Source organism: Macrosteles quadrilineatus, unplaced genomic scaffold (genome assembly GCF_028750875.1).
Source record: "Macrosteles quadrilineatus isolate MER2022 unplaced genomic scaffold, UCM_ALF_1.0 Scaffold_2__2_contigs__length_208266976, whole genome shotgun sequence".
Lineage (NCBI taxonomy): Eukaryota > Metazoa > Arthropoda > Insecta > Hemiptera > Cicadellidae > Macrosteles > Macrosteles quadrilineatus.
In genome coordinates, this window is record NW_026542595.1 from 192,574,698 (window position 1) to 192,594,158 (window position 19,461).

General features: G+C 35.1%; 1 protein-coding gene across 1 annotated transcript; it reads right to left on the bottom strand.

Moving 5' to 3' along the window:
* Positions 1 to 1,001: 1,001 nt before the first annotated feature.
* Positions 1,002 to 18,759, bottom strand: LOC128986981 (uncharacterized). The gene is made up of 12 exons (XM_054407620.1): positions 18,572 to 18,759; positions 17,793 to 17,995; positions 14,074 to 14,188; positions 13,430 to 13,555; positions 12,619 to 12,784; positions 8,250 to 8,383; positions 7,366 to 7,511; positions 6,848 to 6,944; positions 6,398 to 6,550; positions 4,998 to 5,170; positions 3,542 to 3,707; positions 1,002 to 2,867 (listed from the first exon to the last, which is right to left on the bottom strand). The coding sequence occupies exons 2-12, from the start codon at positions 17,924 to 17,926 to the stop codon at positions 2,676 to 2,678; spliced, it is 1,602 nt and encodes a 533-aa protein (XP_054263595.1). The 5' UTR covers positions 17,927 to 17,995; positions 18,572 to 18,759; the 3' UTR covers positions 1,002 to 2,675.
* Positions 18,760 to 19,461: the final 702 nt, after the last annotated feature.

The window sequence follows — 19,461 nt, forward strand, 5'->3', positions numbered from 1 at the left end:
TCTGATTGATTTTATACACTATTTTGACAACTTCTCATTTTCGCTATGGCGTTGTCGGCTATTCGCAAAACGTCTGGTATGAAGTTAAGTTTTAGTGCAGATGAAGTCCACTGATTAATAAAATAAGTGACAAAACACCCTGCCATTTATGATTTAAAGAATATTTCCTACAAAGACTAAAGAATAAAGGACAACATCTGGCCGGCAATAGCTGTTTGAAGTCGGAAGACCAGGTTAGTTTAATATTATAAATTGAGTAATTTAATTTTATTACATTTTGGCTTTTGACATGATAGAATACTTAATTGTTAATTTTTACTAAGTGAATTTATCGAATTTATTTAGTGAATTTATACTTAGTGCGCACTTTTGAGGTTAGGTGCACTGATGGTAGCACGTCTCGGTGATGCCAGGAAGAAGAAGTTGTCGCTCCAAGCAAAATAGTCTACCACCCCACGACAGCGGGATATGAAGATGATAAAAATGTCTACACGACTGCGTGAGACGATTACGATGTCTACAGGACAGCGGCAGATACAATAATGATGTCTACACGGCCGTGAGGGATGATCAGAATTATGCCGCGATCAAGCAAGCCGATGATAATATCTACATGAACACGGGAAACAGTCAGAATTTTTCTGTTTTTTCGATGATGCAATCTAAAGAGCCTCGAGGGATGATCTGATCACCGCGATCACGAAAGACGATGATGATCACCACACGACTGCGGGATATGATTAACATTTTGCCGCAATTGCGGGAGGTAATTTCTATGTCCGCATGACCAATTAATACAGTTCTTTCTGAGGAACTTGTCGGCCTTAGTCAGTAACAAGACTAAGATCGCGCCACTCATCCTACACTTATACTTGGCTTGAAATATGTACCTATGGTCGCCACTTCAATTAAAAGTACTAAAGTATTAAATATATCCCATTGCTCAGACAACAAAATCTGAATTTTTTGTAAGATGGTAATTAATTAATAAAAACACCTGAAACAATAAAAAAGTTAAATTTTATTTTATTATAACAAGCAACCTTACAAATAGTTCACAGGTATCACCTCTGAAAATATATTAATAAAACAAATTACAAATTGAAAACTATTATTGCTGGAATACAAAAGCAGAATACAAGTATATCATAAATATTATTTTGTGCAGTGATTTTTATATGTATTTTTTTGTGGTAGCATCGAAGAATAGCGCGAACTAGAGTGTGATAGAACTAGACATTACATCCCCAAGTATTGCCAGTTATTTATTAATGAAAATGGACATAGTTGAATTGAGGCACAGGCAGAAGGTGATGGATGTACATTACTGATTTCTGTTGAATACGCCAACTTTTTAACCAAGTAAAACTAATAGGACAACATCTTGTAAGCTATGGCATTTTTTTTGCCACATCATCTAGGCCTACTTCAGTTACAAAACTTGAGGCAGAAAATATAATCTTAGACTGTATTTTTGCAAGTGGCACATTCAACTATATACTTTTTAAGTACAAAATAGGCAGCTATTCAACCTATGTAAAAGTCAAAAAGTCAATGATAAAGATAATACATAGCAAAGGTCAAAGCCGATTGTAAAATTGTTTGGAAATGTGGTGCAGTAAATATTTTGTATTATTGTATCGTTGCAAGTGATTGAATTTAGACTAGTATTTTACCCAATTGAAAGTTGTAACAGTTATTGTGAAAAAAATATCCTTTTTAATTTTATAACACCAAATTCAGTAAAGCCACTTAAGACGGATCCATTCTTTCAACTTCTTACAGAATACAAATTATCAAATGTGTATATCAAATGTGTAATTTTGGCATCCATTCATTTTTTTGGCAAATCCCAAACTATTACTCTTCAACATTTACCATTCATGATAAAAATATATCTTTTACAAGTTTCAGATCTATCTTTTGGAGTACTTAGCCATTTTATACAGTGTGTTTGAACAGTTTTGCACAGTATTGTATGGTTATGGTTATATTACATGTTTTTCACACAATTTCCTTAAATATGATGGTCAGTGGTACACCACATTATAATGAGCTCAGTTAACCAGAAACTGCATCTTAAAAGGTTGATCGAGCCAGAAATTACAGCATGTATTCAAAAACCAGTAATTGTACCCTTTAAATATCAATACATCAAGTGTTAACACTCAAGAGATAAAAAATACTTTTTTCCTAACATTGTCAATTCTAAATTATAAGACATGTCACTAAGACCTGTTTAGTGATAAGTTATACCCGGATAAAACCACAGAAACGGCTAATTAAAAGTTGTAGAAGCACCATTAGGAATGTATTTAAACTTCACAGTTACTGATTTCCTTGTTCATGCGGATGGTTCCGTTTTGATCAACCATTTACGATGCGGTTTATAGCATTGAAAAATAACGTGATGCTCAACCCATGTTTAATAGATTTTAGACTTTTATGACACCCTTCACGGGCTGCCTCCCAAATGTAAGCGTGTGATGGTCAAGCATAAAAAAATACAGCTTGGAAAATAAGTTCTCGCTATACATGGTTTTGCTTTGAGAACACTTAGCAGAAAACACATTCATGTATAGTTAGGACTACCTGCTTTTTCTCTTCTTTCTTTACTCTTCCTTAGACTGTTTTAATCCATTAATCTTAGTAAACAAAATAGAATAGTTTGCAGCTTAAGCAGCATCATCTATCAGCAAATGGTGTTCCTCGCTTACACTCGGTGTGCAGACAAAAAACTCAAATAGATTGAGCAGCGGGCCTCTAGAGAAGGGGTTGAGATATTTGCCCCTCTTGTCTCTCAAGTAGGGGTAGCGCTTGTAGTTGAACATCTCATTGGTGGTCAGGTTCATACAAGCATGCAGCACCTGTACAAATATCACCGGTATCATTGTGACAATTGAGCGTTTTACTACATAAGTATTAATAAAACTATTGATTGGTCAAGTTAAGCTGAAATAAACAAAACAGAATACAGTAATGGTAAATACAAACAAATCATAACAGCTAAGGTATTTTTAACATTAGGTAAATGGAAAGATCCCTTTGGAAAGCAATTATGACCTTATAGGGCAATTTATGAAATAATGGATAGTTTTGGGCAAGGTTTCTCGTCATGACGAACATTTTAAGTATATGGTTTATGGGGTGTGACTTGTAGTTTTCTCAAAAGTTCATGGGTACTTTTGGTTTTATATATAGACTAGCTGTACCCGCAGGCTTTGCCCCGTTTAACTTCTTAATTTTTAAGTTGAGCTCGTTCGCAAGGCTCAATCACGTCCTGGTTGAAGTTTGTTCGCTACGCTCACTCACCTTTTGGTTGGAGCTCGTTCGCTGCGCTCACTTGCCTTCAGGTTAGCTCGTTCGCTACGCTAACTCGCCTCCAGGTTCAAGTTCGTTCGCTACGCTCACTCACCTTTTGGTTGCAAATTAGCTGTTCTCATAAATTTAAAAAAATAATAGTGCTGCACCCTGTTGGTAATCCTTGTAGGTTTTTGATCAATAATATGCAATTCCAAAAATTTTTGAAAAAAAATTTTACCGATGTGCAAGTCAATATCCAGCCGAAACAGCAGAACACGAGAGCTTCAAGGAGTCCCAGTAGGTAGAGCAACCCGAAGCCCTCGATTGCTATGCAGTAGCAAGCAAAGTATATGGTGAATGTGCAGTTGATGGCGACACTCATGACAAACAGAAAGAACCACATCCTGCAATAAGACAAATCATATTGTCAAATCTTAAATAATAACTTCCTTAACCTCCTTGAGAGGAAAGCAATATGCTTAAGAAAGTGACTATTTCTGCAATAAGTGATTATGACATTCTGGAATATTTAAGGTTTTGTCTATTGTGTATGTGGACGGGTTTCAGGTGGAACATTCAAGTCTTGGTGCCTGATCTATACTCAGGTAAGAGTGTTGATTGGCACATCAATTTGTGCAGTCATCAAAACCTATTGTTTCCTGACTATGTGTTTACAAAACTATTGATCTAATCAGAATGAGTTAAGTGAAGTAAGTGTCCAGCATTTAAAAGAAATTAACTATTGAATATTTTACAACAGGATCAAAAACCAGCTCGAAAGGAGTGATGATGCAAGAGACTGCAATATCATGACGATTAAATTAATTAGGCCATTGGTGAAATTTTACATTCAAATAATGGGATACAGTTGCAAGGGTAAAACATGTTTAGATCTTATTTAATTATAAAACAATTAAGAACTTAACTTTTGCCTAATGTTTACCCTCGCATCTGTACATATGATGATGCCCCTGCGAATTAGGGGCGAAACCTAAGAAACAATAGAATTGCTGTCGTTGACAGTGAATTTTTTATACAGTACTTATAATTATCAATACCTGGTGGCCAGCCACCACAACATAATATACTATAACCATGATTAAGGAAAATTTCATCAAAATAATCAATGGCATACTAAAACATAATCATCAGACACTAGTAGCATTAAATGTTTTATTTGATACATACAGATATTCTTGTAAGGATATATGCTCCTAATCGTTTTCCTTATTAAACGTTTTATGTAATGTTTTATGTCTTATGGCATATGCGTTTAAAAAAATGTTCATCTTTAACCCGAATAATACAAAAATCTGTATCATCCTCCTCTATGTTACTGTAAATGGGAGCAAAACAGATGGTACAGGTGGTCTGTATTAAATTCACTTGTAACGTCAACCTCTACCCAGCTAGACACAGTGTATTCAAAGTGGGCCGTCTCCCTGGCTAAGCCACACAATATTGTACAAGATTTAAACCTCTGCACATGTGGAAAGATCTCAAAGCTACATTACAACCAGATTAACACATTAGGAAACTCCACCATTTCACCATCGGCCAAATGGGACGAGTGCCATCATAACCTTAATGTGACCATAGGGCTGCTTATAGGTGAGATTCACCACATTACATTAGCGGCTACTAGGTTAGGTACATTATACTACGTCAGGGGGGGGGGGGTTAACTTTACTCACCTGTTCCTTACTCCCACACAGTTGTAGATGAAGGGGCAATGGTGGTCAAAGTATGCGACACATCTGTTACAAATGCGACAGTGCTTGGCTCGGAGCGGCCGCAAGCAGCGACAAGAGTGACACAACCGAGACAACACGATGTCACGGCGCTTCCACTTGTCATAGTATGGAATCTAGCAATATAGTTGGTATGAGAAAACTTGTAGACAAGTAATGGACCAAAAACTAAACCCTGAAGCACTCCTCTGCCATAATAAACTGGTTTAGAATCTGTCTTGCATTTCGTGTCTATTGGAATATTTTATACCGCTTAAGCAGCTGTACACCTAGTAGCTGTACCTGTACCTCAAGTAGCTTCTTCCCTCACTTACAGTTTCAGTTTCTGCGGAAATACTTTTTAATAAACCACCCTTATCACTAAAAGCAGTTTAATAAGCTACCCTAAAAGCATCACTAAAAGCTTTAATTCATACACAATCTTTTAAAAACAACACTCTTGCTGATTTTCTGATTAGTTAAATCTTATCAAATTGTTAATCAATACCTAAATAATAACAACTAACCAAAATCTTATTAATATTGTCATAAAATCTCATGTTTATTTTCTTTTGTTTAGCAAAATTCGTCAATAAAAAAACTGTTGATGTAGAACTAATGCAGCATTTTTTAACTATGTCACTTCTTTTTCTTGTTCAGCATTGTACGTGTTATTAAATTTACGAAATTAAATGAAAGAAACGTCTTATAACACTTAAAACATATATTTACGCTTATACTGTTACTCACAAGACGGTAAATATATAAAAAAGATGGTAAGTGGTGATCGATTTTGATTGGACATTCCAATCATCATCAGACCCAACATTCGCCTATTGTGTCTGATGATAATTGGAGCATCCAATCGAAATCGATCACCATTTACCATCTTTTTTGTATATTTACCCTCTTGTGAGTAACAGTGTAAGCGTAAATATATGTTTTAAGTGTAAGACATTTCTTTTACTTTCCGTTAACTATGTCATCAATTTTTTAGTTTTGCTACGATTTTAAACAGCTAAGGTAAAGTATTATTTATTTAGTAGCAATATTGGTTTTTGATGAGGCCTTCAAATCCCTCAATGAAGTCAAGAAATAAATTATCATTGGTTCTTAACTCTATTTAAGTTATTGAACTTATTTCCTATGGTTGTTAGTTGGTATTTTTGTCGGCTCTTTTAATTCTTTGGTTATAATTTAGATATTAGCTGGAAAATGGATCAGTTGTTTTAGATGTCAACTAGTAACAAATTCTAGCGGTCTTAGGTTCTAAGAGACTGGCAAGTTTACATTTTATCTTCAGGTTTTAAGTTCTAGGATTTGTTCTCTAGTTGCAGATTTGAAATGTTAGAGAAGCTACTTACGTGTTTGATGGCCCGGTAGTAGTTGTCTGAGTTGAGTGGGATGTACCCCGGATCCCTCCGGTTGGCGACAGCCCAGCTCAACCACATCAACAGGTTCCAGTAGATGAAGCAGTAATGCGAACCTCGCAAGTTGTTCCATGTAATGGGGACACACTAGAAAATAACATTTATAATGATATGAGTCATAATCATTTAAGCCACATTCCTCATCTGCTAACATATATATAATTATATTATGGTGGTGAGTAGGCTAGTTGGTAGTGAATGAATTTACAGTGAACCCCCAATAATAAAACCCTGGACAAGTGGACCTTGATGATTTGATGCATGGCCTTGACGCTTTATATTGGAGCATTGATCTGATATAGGTACACGCAATAGCTGTAGTTTCAAAATTTAATAGATGAAAGTAAACAAAACTTTCTAAGTACAAAACAATTAAATACTCACCCTAAAAAGGTACATAGGGTACCCCCAAAGCAGGACAGAACACATAAAAAGTAGAAGAGGTCCTTTGGAGTTCCCAGCTCCACCGAACAGTAGACCCCTGGATACACAAGCTTGAGTAAGTTGGGTTGTTTACCATAAGTGATCATCAGCAGTTGCGCTCACAAATTGCACCAATATATCCGTCCTGCATTAGGTTTTGTTTTTGTTACAATTTTAGAATGCAAACCATCAATGATCAGTATGAACTGAAATAGCTTTTTAGGTGATAAAGAGGTTTAACATAACTTATTGGGTCACCCATTGCACATTGGCTTATATTTTTCTTGAAGAAATTACTAATAAAGATGTTTGTCTATTGTCTACTCTCAATTTACAGTAGAACTTGGATAAGTCAAAACCTTTGTTTAAATTATTTATTTCCTCAATTTTCACAATGTCTGTACAGAGACAATACAAAATACTTAATTGTTTTGCTTATGTTCATCACGATAATTTCAAACAAAACAGCCAGAACTCACCAAGTCTCGGAGATGGGAGGCATCCACCTGTCACGCTTCTTCAGCTGAGTCTCCAGCACGTGTACGATGTCGTCGTGACGGTGACTCTTGGCCAGCAGAAGTGGTGTCTTGCCGTTCTTGTCTCTTGGCTCTAGGTCAATCTTGCTCTGTGAAACACTACACCATTGTAGAAGTGTCGGCGAGAATAAGTAACATTAAATGTGCTTCTGGCAACAAGTGATTGAAATTATTATGTCAAAATACCTTGAATAATCCATAGCAATATTAAACCTTACATTGACATCCCAAAAGCAATATTAAGCATTTCATCAATTTCAAAAACAGCAATATTGAAGATTTTGTTGATTTGACAACAGCAATAGCAATATTGAGCCTTTTGTTGATTTCAGAACAGCAAAAGGTGGCTCACTAAGGGTGATCAAATTGGAGATAAGAAAACAATGACCAACAATTAATATTTTTATACATTCAAACTCTTTGTAATCCATAGCTATGTGTATGAAGGAAAGTGCGTTGTGCATCCTACTAGCATTGTGAACAGCTCTCTTAAGCTAGAAGGATAACTCAGGAAAGTGAATAAACATAAAAATGTACATAAGATAAATATAGATTCGAGAAGGACTTGAACATTGGCGTGACGAGGCTGGCTGCAGGTGACCATAAATTTCCGATGAAACAAATCAAAGCAAAAAGAAGCATATACTTCTTCACAGCATTTTTCCAATCATAAAATTTGTCATTTCCTTGTCTGTGAATATAATATCAGATCTAAAGCTATAAAAACATGACTATCACATACATAACAAACTTGAGAACTGTGTAGCTTGTCTACTAGAAAATGGAATGAAATCCTTATCATAGTTTGAAATACTAAATATTTCTACCTTTTCACAAAGCAGCTTGACACATGATACGTTTCCTGAGAGACATGCCAGATGGAGTGGACTGGAACCAAAATTGTCAGCTTTCTGCAAATCTACACCAGAATTCATCAGCAGTCGAATCAGATCTGGGTGTCCTACAATTAAGATTTACGTTACAAAAATGGTGAACCACAAAATAAGTTTGCAAACTTGATATGCAGGTATAACTGAACAGCTGAAAGCTGTACATGGGACGTGTTAACCTTTAAGTAAAGTTTGAAACTACTATGTTAGGGCTTTTGGTTGACCAGTGTTGTTAGTGTGGTTGACAAATAGGTTTGATCAATGACTTAATCTCTCTAGCCAGGACACCACTGATTTAGGGTTCAAATATTGTGACTGTTATGTTTGTAAATATGAATTTATAATTTAAAATATATCTTTTTGACTTATAAAAGTAAAATATTATTCTAAATTTATTTTGAGCTATGCGTGGCAGTTTTCTTCGTCTTGTTTTTCAAAGAGACAGAAAATTCACGGTTTTGAGTTAAATACTTGGTCATGGAAAGGTTTTATTATTTATGTCATCATTGAGGACATTTACAATCTTGGTTAGAAAAATCTAAAACAAAAGTTTTCTCAATGTTTTAGGATCTAAAAGAACTGGTTTCGTCCTCAGGTTAAAAAGCGAGTAAACAGAACAAGATTAGTACAAAACCCAGCCAAAGCTAGAAAACCCCAAAGATAGTTGACTACGGTACTATACACAGTTTTCAGTAGTGTAATCTTTCAATTGTGATTCTTCAGCTTTGTTTGGCTTTATGTGTTAACCTTAACCTTGTTATGTTTTAGGTACTTCTTCACTTGCTGACTAGATCAGAATCTAGATCCAGAGTTATAACAAAAACTTAATTTTATCAATGGTGATGGAAAAAATTTCCACAAAATTGTCTCTAATAAATGATTGGAAATGATTTAAGATGCAGAAGATTTTTAGTTTTCAAGGTTTGTTATTTTTATTTTGAAAACTGAGTTAATTAATAAACTTTGCCTATTAGACACAGTAAAAAAAACTTAAATTTACGATATAAATAACATGTAACATAGATTAATAACGTTGTCCATATAAATGATTTTGAATGATTTTACATGATTCTTTTAGCACTTTTATGACTATTTCATTTTTTAATTTTGATGGAAGATTATATTTTTTTAAAAATTCGTCAAAAAATTTTGTAATAGTCCCTCTTGCACCAATCATTATGCCAATTACTGATATTGAATTTAGATTATATTTGTTTCTTAAATAAGTTTCACATTTACTATAAATTTTCCTCTTTTCTTCATCTACTTCTAGGGGTTGGTTTGATGATGTTTCGAACCTTATTGTTGGATCAATTACAATTCCACTTTTAGATTTTGTATCATAAATTAAAATGTCCAATCTTCTGTTCGATCCACCATCTTCAGTGCAATGTATTTCTTCTACTACTTGCCAGCCTTTTTTTCGTAGTTCTTCTGCGATCATTGCTCTTACAGCATGGTGTCTTGCATTACGCAGTAAGGCACCAAAGGGACAAGAGCCAAGGACATGCGGAAGGGTTTCAGGCTCCTTGCAATGTCTGCAAAGGGTTCCATCCTGGCTTCGCCCTGGTACGCTGCGTACTGGTACAACACCAGATATCATTTTTAATGAAGTGATCCATTCTCCTGTAGTAAGGCCATTTTTTAAATAAATCCATGTGTTGCTACTAGGCACTTCTTTGAATAATTCTATTCCTCTACCTTTACATGGTAATTTAGACCAAAGTTCAAATTCTTTCAACTGTAATTTTGATCTCAAATTTAAACCAATTCTTTTTTTCTCTTTAAATTCAAAATCATGTGTAAAAATATCATCAATTTCTATTTGAAGTTTTTGAAGTGACATGGTAATTCTTTGGGGGATGTTTATTAGCTCGTTTACATGGCTATTTTGTACGTTTTTTAGAATTACACACATATTTATATGCTGTATAGAACTTTCCCATTTTGCTCGAATTATTCCCAGACCTTTGAACCTTTTAGGGGAATATAAGAAAGAATTGGGTGTGTCACTTGGTAGAGTGAGAATTTCTTTTACTGCACTTCTAATAATTTTATCGATGTCCTCAAGAAATATAATACTTATTAATTCGTTTGGTGTTACTTGCAAAATATATGTTAGTCTAGGCCAGAGGTACTGATTTATGATATTCAATTTCTGATTTGGACCTAAAACATTAGTTCCAACTAATCTTTCTAGATCTTTTTGAAAGTTTTGTATAACTTCACACCTATCAAAAACTATTTCATTTTCAAAATTTACACCAAGATATTTAATTTTTTCCCCAAGTTTTAGAGTATTGAATCTAATAACATTTTGTTCATTTTCAATGTAGATGTCCTCTTCAACAAGTTTACCTTTCTTAATATTAATTATTTTTGATTTATTTATATTAATATCAAGGTCAATTTGAGAAAGTAGTTCTTTTGTTGTCCTAATCAATTTAGACATTGATTTTTCTGTGTTAGAGAATAACACTATGTCATCTGCAAAGGCAGCGATGCTAATATTGTCTAAATTAGAATTAATGTTATATCCAAATTTGTTAGATACTTCTTTTTCTGAAATAGTATTTAAGATATCATTTATAGCTAGATTAAAAAAGATTGGAGAAAGGGGAGACCCTTGAAAAACACCTCTTTTCAATAAAATTTTTTCAGATTTAGTATTTTTAATCCTAATTCTTGTATAGTTATCTTGTATTAAATTTATTAACAAGTTTTTTAATATTGAAGGCATTTCTGTTGATTGGAGACATCTTTTTAAATGTGCGTGACCAATAAAATCAAATGCCTTTGAAACATCTAACATAGCAATCATACAGTCTTTTTTATTCGTTTTTGCATCTTGTAAACATCCATTGACCAGGGCTAGGTTTATGAAGGCTCCAGGTTGAGCTACAAACCCTCTTTGGTTGACATTAAGTTCTATGTAATTTCTTGTTCTTTTCTCCAGCACTCTCTCTATCAATCTTCTAAGAGTTGAACAGACTGAAATTGGTCTCCAATTAGCAGGATCAGCGGGATCATTCCCTTTATATATTAAAATAGTTTTTGCTTCCCTAAAACTTTCTGGGACTAAATTAAATTTCAACATAATATTTGTAAGATTACATATTGTTGGGATACAATTGTATGTCTTTAAAGTTCTGATTAACACTCGGTCAGGGCCAGGTGAACTGTCAATCTTCATTCCTTTCAAGGCTTGTGAAAGTTCTTTACAGGTAATTTTGACTTCAACCTCTGTGTCTAATGAGTTTTGTAAAGTTTCATCAATTATTTTATATGAATTTGACATTCCATTATTTTCTTTTGACCATCTGTTTTGAAAGGATTCTTGTAATTCTCTTATTGGAATATTACATAATTTCTGTTCATCAGAAAGCACAGTTCTCACACATTTTTTTCTTTCATTGTAGTATAAATATTGAATCAGTTGATGATTATATTTTTCTCGTCTTCTAGCTCGATCACGTTTAGATCTTCTTTGAGGATTTGATGTTTCTGAATACTTTTTGTCATTGTAGGCAAATGTTGTTTTATTTTTCCTAGCCTCATAAAATTTTTGTGCAGGATGCTTTGGTCCATTAAGATGATTATTTGCTTTGGTAAGTTCCGATACTAACTCAACTACAACTGAATTTAAGTATTCAATGCTCGGTGCATTTTCATTATTTAAAATTATACTAAATGTCTTTTCAAATGTGTCTATTTTATCTTGAATTTTTTTACTCACTGAAGGCTTGGACAGTGCTATTTTGTCTTCATTATGTTGTAGAGAATTTTTGGTCTTATTAGATTTAAATCCTTTTATTTTGTTTTTGTTACTTGTGTTGTTGACTATTTTGTCAACTATCTCTTTCCTTCCATTCTCTGGATGAGATTTGCTAATGTGAATTTTAAGACCCTTCACTGAAAAATATTTTTTACAAATTGAACATTTTAGTTTTTTGTTACCTGTGTTATCAATGCTAATACTGCTGGTATCTATTGAGGTGTTTAGTTGTGAATCATTCCTAGTAAATCTTGTTTTATTATCTTTTATAGAGGATCTTTTATAAGTAAGGTTTTTAGATATATCTTCTGTTACAGTATTTGTAACTAGTGAAGTTGACTTATTTTGATTGGTCTCTTGTAATATTTCATCATCACTGCTCTCGTCAAAATAAGAGTAGTAAGGCCGTACATAGCGGGGATCTCTTGTTGCTGGTATTACCATTCTGTAAGGGTTATCTGTAGATGGTCCTGCTTCAGAAGAGTGGCATGCTATTGTATTTATCTTATTATGATAGTAACAACAAGTGACCTTTATAAGCGGCCCAGTGCAAGGCAGTGTCTCCGTTGATGTCCGTCAGGTGGTTCAGAGCTCCCATTCCAAGCAGAAACGTTGCAGTGGCCGCTCGGCCAAACATACACGCAGTCATGAGAGGGGTGAGGCCTTTAAAGTCTGCAGCATTTACTGCCACACCAGCCTGGTAACATCCGTCTTATTAATTTGAATTTTGTCTATTAGGTACACATTACCTTTGTTGGTTGCCTGTGTTCTTGAGCAGGTAAGATGTTAGTGTCACCCTATGCATTTCACCAGATTTTGTGGCATCTTCAATGGTCTTTCTGCAAGAACACAGGCAACCAACAAAGGTTATCTAATGTAATTCAAGTTCTTGAAACTGGAATAGCAAAAAAAATCTGTTCTCAAAAATATGTTTTTACAATAATCAACTACCTTTAACATTGGATATTGGATACTGAAGTAGACCATTTATGGACCTACTCAGAAGTGTACAACATTGTAAGCTCCTATTTTCTACCTTGTTGTTACTATGATAGGTAGTTAATGTGACAGAGAAGATGCTATATTTATTATTAATTTATCTTCTCAATTTTGAATGTTTAAGAAGTTATTGGAACAGGAATAGGATATGAAACTGGTATCATCACACTCTTGCATTGGCACTATTCAACTAAGTTTTTCAATCTGTGGCTTTTACTTTAACATGGGAATAGAATGTCTAGTTCTACCTTTAGTAATTTTGAAATACAATGCTTGGGATTAAAACTTTCGGCAAAAGTGGTCAATGGTAACCTGAAGCAAGGTAAAGGTTAAGGTTGCCTACCTGAAGTAGGACCTGAACGACTGCTGTGTGTCCCTTGCGACAGGCCCAGTGGATGGGACGAGGGCCTTGCGTACCGAGACAAGACAGGTCAACTGGGGCAGCGCGCTCCACCAGATAGCGCATGACCTAGAGTGAAAAAGGCTATAAAACCACTGTTAAAACCGTGTAAACACCTACTTCTACAACTGCTACTGGTTTAAGTCCTGAATCGGGGCCATTTTCAAACCGCACATAAAAAAAGGAAAATAAAACAATAAATTAAATTTTAAAACATGCAATACATTTTTAATGGATGATTGTAATACCTCTTACAGCTGCCTCTTGGAAATAATAAACACTTCAAAATTACTATAGCTGGGTTGATGATCATACAGAGCTCACCTAATCAGGGGTTCGCTGGTTTGATTCTTAGAGAAGTCAATATCTTTTTAATTATTTGAAACTAGACAAACTTGTCTTAATCATTGGGCTTTTTTCAATCCTAAAGTAAATTATCCTGGCTAAAGAACTCACTGGTTTTAGTCAGTTAAAAAGCTGTCATCTCATACAATCATTGCTCCATCTCATTCTAACTTTACTTAGGTACGGTATGTATATAGTTGTGCCTAACTAACAGGCCTAAGTAAAGTGTTTAATGCTCTAACCTCAATGTTGCCATCGAGTGCAGCCCAGTGTGCCGGAGTATAACCCCATTCATCTCTGGTGCTGAGCGAGTCTGCGCCGATCTTCTCAACAAGACACTCAATGTCAGCTACAGTCCTACAAACAATAGTTAGTTTAGTTACCTTCAATAGCAGCAGCATAGTAGAGTTTGTAGCATGTGTTGAAAATAAGTTTACGCCACACTACACTATTTTGATGAACTTCCCACGCAAGGATTTAGTCCAGAAAACAGCTGTTTGCCGCCAGCTTAATTAAATGGGGTTTCATTGCGTACTACTGTACTGTAATGAGTTTTACGAGACACCAATCAGCTGATTATACTGTATTTGTGTGGCAATGAGTGTTTATAAACAAAAACATAACCTCTCTTAGAGATTACGACTAGTGATTTTTAGTCCTTTAGTTGGTGGTCATATAAAGATTTGTAAAGATTTAGTTGTATGGCGTAAATTATCGTACGAAACTCGTCCAAAATGTGTTTACCAGACTCGTATGGTGATCCCGTACTCGACTTCGCCTCACACGGGAACGACCACACTCGTCCGGTAAACACTTATTTTCAGGACTAGTAACGTAATATACTATTTTACAACAATCAAAAACAATAACTGAGTGAAAATTTAAAAACGTACGTTTTTATGTCCCTGGCCTTTTACTTCGTAGATACTGGATTTGTAGTTTATTATTATGTGTTTTAATATTTTTTGGGACGGGGGCAACATGTTACACACATTTATTTGGTTTTAAATAGGTTCTAGGTATTTTTTTCGTATTTTTAAAGTCTCGAAATTCACGACCATGACGTGTCCCTAGGGTACATTTTCCAACTTTCATGCTGTTTTTAGACTAATTATTCATGCCGAAATATATAAAGCCATATTTTTATGTCATCAATGGTTATTAAACTTACAAAAAAGGAGCATATTATAATTTTATTGTCATTGCAGACTGACTACCATGACAAAATAAGTCTGTCCCTCGATTTGGCGTCACGACCATTTGGGAAAATTTTTCAACTTTGGAGCACGACAGTGGCAAGCCTGGCGTCGATGGAGTCAGTTGGTTTTAGAGACTAGTTCGGGGTGTACGTCAGGATTGTAGTGCCGGTCGTTTTGAGTTGAAAGGAGGAATTACAAGATCAATAAAGGAAAGATTGTGTTTTTTGTAATTTTGGTGTGTCCATGACCGTACGTAGCCATTCGATGAAGTAGACATGGTGTTAATTTTTGTTTATAAGATATTTCAATTGCTAGATTAACCTAGAAGTCCACTTTGTATCCTCGAACATGAGGTGCAGGGCTACCGCCAGAACAGAGCCAAATAACACGTAATTTCACGACCAAAGTTTCACGACCATCGCGGTTTTTTTCACGACCAATCCAGCCTTATGGATTATAGTGTGTTTGGTCGTGACAATAACTTTAGTATAATTGTAAATTGAACAGTTTAGTTCAATTGAAACACATAGTTTTATTATAACTAACAGTATAATTGAAGGATTGTTTGGAAAGATTTAGATTATTCCAGACAATTCACGACCGTACCGCTTGTCCCTGACCATCACGTTTATGATTTCTATCATAAAAATTTCAAAAATTAAAATATCGTCATATTTAAATGTTTTATACACAAAAGAAGCACACCTCTATACAAACATAACGATTTTTCGGGTCTCAGGTAAGTTTTTTCGGAGTAATACAAACTTAAAAAGATTTTATTGGCTTTTTTCTATTTTTTGAGTTTGTTTTATTTTTTTCTAGAAAGACCAAATATACCAAAAGCTCAGTGACCTTTTTATTGTATAATGGTCATAAAAGTAAACTAGTTTATAGCAAAACATAGTTATAAAAATAATATTAACTATTTTAAATATTCATTTAAACGTCCGTTATGGTCGTGACAGGATTTTGTGTTTTTCTACTAAAGATGCTCTTTAAAAAGAAAACTACCAAAGATATTGCGTTACCATGGACATTTTATGAAACTTCAAATGTTAATGAAATAAAAATAATAATAAAAGTTTTGAAAAAAGGGGGAAAAAATTTGCAAAGTGCTTTTCCTGAAAACGTACGTTTTTAAATTTTCACTCAACTACAAGATATTATTTTGATGTTGGCAACAATTTTTCAGTCAAAGTTTAAGAAATAAAAGCTTATACCTTTGAGTTGTCATGTTGGTATCTAAATAAAAACAAATTAATTGTAAATAAAGGAATTGTATCAGTTGACAATTATAGCACAATGCAAAAATATAGACTGATTAAGAAGAAATACACAATGTTGAGTACAGTTTGCACATACATGAGTCCTGTGAATAATTATTCTTAGCTGTCAATAAGATGTCAAATAAATATTAAACCCAGAAATTTATGTCTGTCCTGTTTTTAGGTTTGCTACTAGGCTATTTGGATGAGAATAGCATTGACTTTTTGTCCCTTTAATACTCTGCAGTGCTGCGACCTGTGGCTCTGTAAAGTGCATTGAGTTAAATCAGAGCCTTTTTAAACCATGGGGTGGGTGCTGCAGGCCGTTTGCGGCGGGTTGGATGGACAACGGCAAACCTATACAAGCTGCAGAAACGTGCAGCCTCAAGGTGCAATGGTTTATGCAGGAGCTTTTAAACTCTGCGGCATACCTCAGTGGCACTGTCAAGTGCTGCCAACATGATCAAAACAAAACCCTTCTCAACACCCACACCTGCATTATTGTTTAATTGTTTGATCAGTTTCAAACCACGATTATGATGAAGACAATTTATTAATTCCATTTCATATTTTATACAATCTGAAATAATGAACAAGAAAAGTTGGTAGCAGCGACGTGCGGCACACTGCTGAGTATGAAAAGGGGCCATTGGATACTTCTATCATAGATAAAACATACTCCCTTAGCAGATTTCTCATCCTTATGGAACAGCTGAAGACAATTTTATTGTTAGTTCATGTACGGTTTATGTAGAGGTCGTGTTTTGTTTACAATTTGTTTCCCGTTATTACAGCCATTTAAAACCTCGTTTAACCAAATAATACGATCTAATCATAAACAATAACTTGTCCCCTAGTTATATAACCAAACAGTAAAGCACAAATCAAGAAATTAACCCTAAAATAATGGAAACAAAGTTTCATCGACACTAGCGCCTTTGTGTCACGTACATGAACTAGACACGAAAAACGTGCTTCAAAATTTACAATGGGATGAGAAGTCTACTTGTGTTGGTTAGTCTATGCTTCTATCAAAAGTCAAAGGTTTTAGTGCCAATGAGGTAGGCCTACGACCAATATATCTGTGTTAATAACAGGTGTTTTGGAAAGGTTTACAAAAATTAAGATGTTACTGAGCTCTGACAAGGCCCCACTAGAAAAACAGGCCATGCTGCAGCAAGGGCAGCGCAACACTACGTCACAGTGATGGATAGTTGTACTAAACTCTTACCATTAAAATCTTACAAACAGCCAGCTTGTTTATTTACCTGACACATATGGGAATGGTGATGACAATGAATTAATCAATGAAATCTATCCACTAGTGTGACGTCATGGATCCTGCAGCATGGCCTGTTTTTTCTAGTGGGGCCTTGGCTCTGATTAATTGCTTGGTAATAAAAAAATAAAACAACAAAACTAAACAAACAGTTTGTTAGGTACACCCCTGATATTTTAGCATAATTTCAAAATTTTAAAACAGATGATTAAACTTACCCATTTCTGACAAGGTCGAAAACTGATTTGCTATTGTGTGTGTGTTGTGTGCTGTTGAAGTCTGTGCTGTTAGAACAGGAGAGAATATTGCTGTCCTTGTGTTCGGTGGTGATGTTTCCGGAAGCAGAGACCATCCCACAGGACTGGCCCGTTCCAGAGTCCAGTCCCCAGACGGTCTGCCCCGTTCCCGGGCTGGGGAATACCTGGAAACAGTAGTCAACAGTAAAAATAGCGAAAATCTGAAATGTTCAGTTCTTTCTTAATCACAGCAATAAAGGGTTTTACTTATGTATAGTGAATGGTCTAGGCCTAGGCGTGTCCTAGGGCAGCCGTATTATTGAAAGTGTAAGAAGTTGTAGGTTTCTTGGGGAGGGGGGGGAAGAGAACAGTTCCCTCTTGGAAAAGGGGGCAATTATCTATTGAGCCCATATAAGTTAAAGTTAGGGCTTAACATGCAAACCGCTGCCCCTGTACTTGGTTGTATGTGCTAGAGGAGTGGAAAAAATGTGTTTAATTTGATTAGTTTATATTGATTATTATTTCAATGTTGATTTTTGAGCCAACAAAATTACAAATTGTGTGGGTTAAAGACTGCTTCTGAAATGGATTTGGAAACGAACTCAAAGTTATCTGGAACCTAGAAATAGCAGTATATAGTTCTTACTACCTTTTATCCCACCTATATAGTGGTATAGAAAATAGATAGTGCACCATCAAACCAAAGATAATGATTTGGGTGAAATTGAAAGTTTGTGAAATAGTCAACTTATGTACAGTACCTTGGAGAGCGTAATTTTTGATGATTTTGAAACCAATTACTGTGGAAAACTTGATATTCCTGCTAATTTAATCGTGACTATTAATTCTAAATAGAACAATCAACGGTAGCCATATCTCCAAGAAGTTCTTGTTGCGGTGAAATGATGCAGTGAACGGAGCTGTTATTATTGTTGATTTCTAGTTACAATCCAATCAATAACAACACGGCAGGCCGGAGCGCAAGCGCATTGATAAACTGGCGTCTGTCGTCTGTCTGTCTGTCTATGTCAGTGTCAGTCAGTGTCGTCTGCGTCTGCTAGTCAGCTGATTCAAAATTATTGTTAGCGGCTGGAACACAGAGTTATTAATTGGGCTGCAATGTGCAGACGACAGCTGACAGCACAGTCAATCTAATCATGTTGTTTCTTCTTCTACAGTCTTCAGCTGTTTACCAAGCAGGACTACGATTTTTTACAATTTTTTGTCTGTAACGTAAAGTTTTTAAAGTCGGAACATGACGAATTATCATAGGTTTCGCAGAGGGGGGGGGGGGGGTTTACCAAGGCTCCACTATAAAAAACGTTTTTCTAGTGGGGCCTTGAGTTTACGCGAAAGGGAAAAATATTGTTCTTCAGATTTGCAGTATGAAATATTTACCTATTAACCGTTGTAAAATTATTTTCGTTATATTCAGATAAGGGTTTCAAATGATGCTGATGCGTATTGAAAGTTATCAGTTATTTATGACGAAGCACCAGTACATATACATACTGTAATATTCTGTACCGTACGTTTTGTAACGATAAACCACTAGTCTCCATCGGCACTCCCGTTTTGCTAACACTTTAGTGTAGTTTTTGCAAGGCGATCGCGTAAATAAGATAGTGTTAACGACAGAGAGTGGAATTAA

Bases quoted from the DNA above. Each gene is read 5' to 3' on its own strand.
- LOC128986981 (XM_054407620.1), bottom strand. From the start codon at position 17,926: ATGGTCTCTGCTTCCGGAAACATCACCACCGAACACAAGGACAGCAAT. The intron at 12,785-13,429 runs GTAGGCAACCTT...GGATGTTACCAG, and splicing joins TCGTTCAGGTCCTACTTCAG to GCTGGTGTGGCAGTAAATGC. The intron at 5,171-6,397 runs GTAAGTAGCTTC...CTATATTGCTAG, and splicing joins ACTACCGGGCCATCAAACAC to ATTCCATACTATGACAAGTG.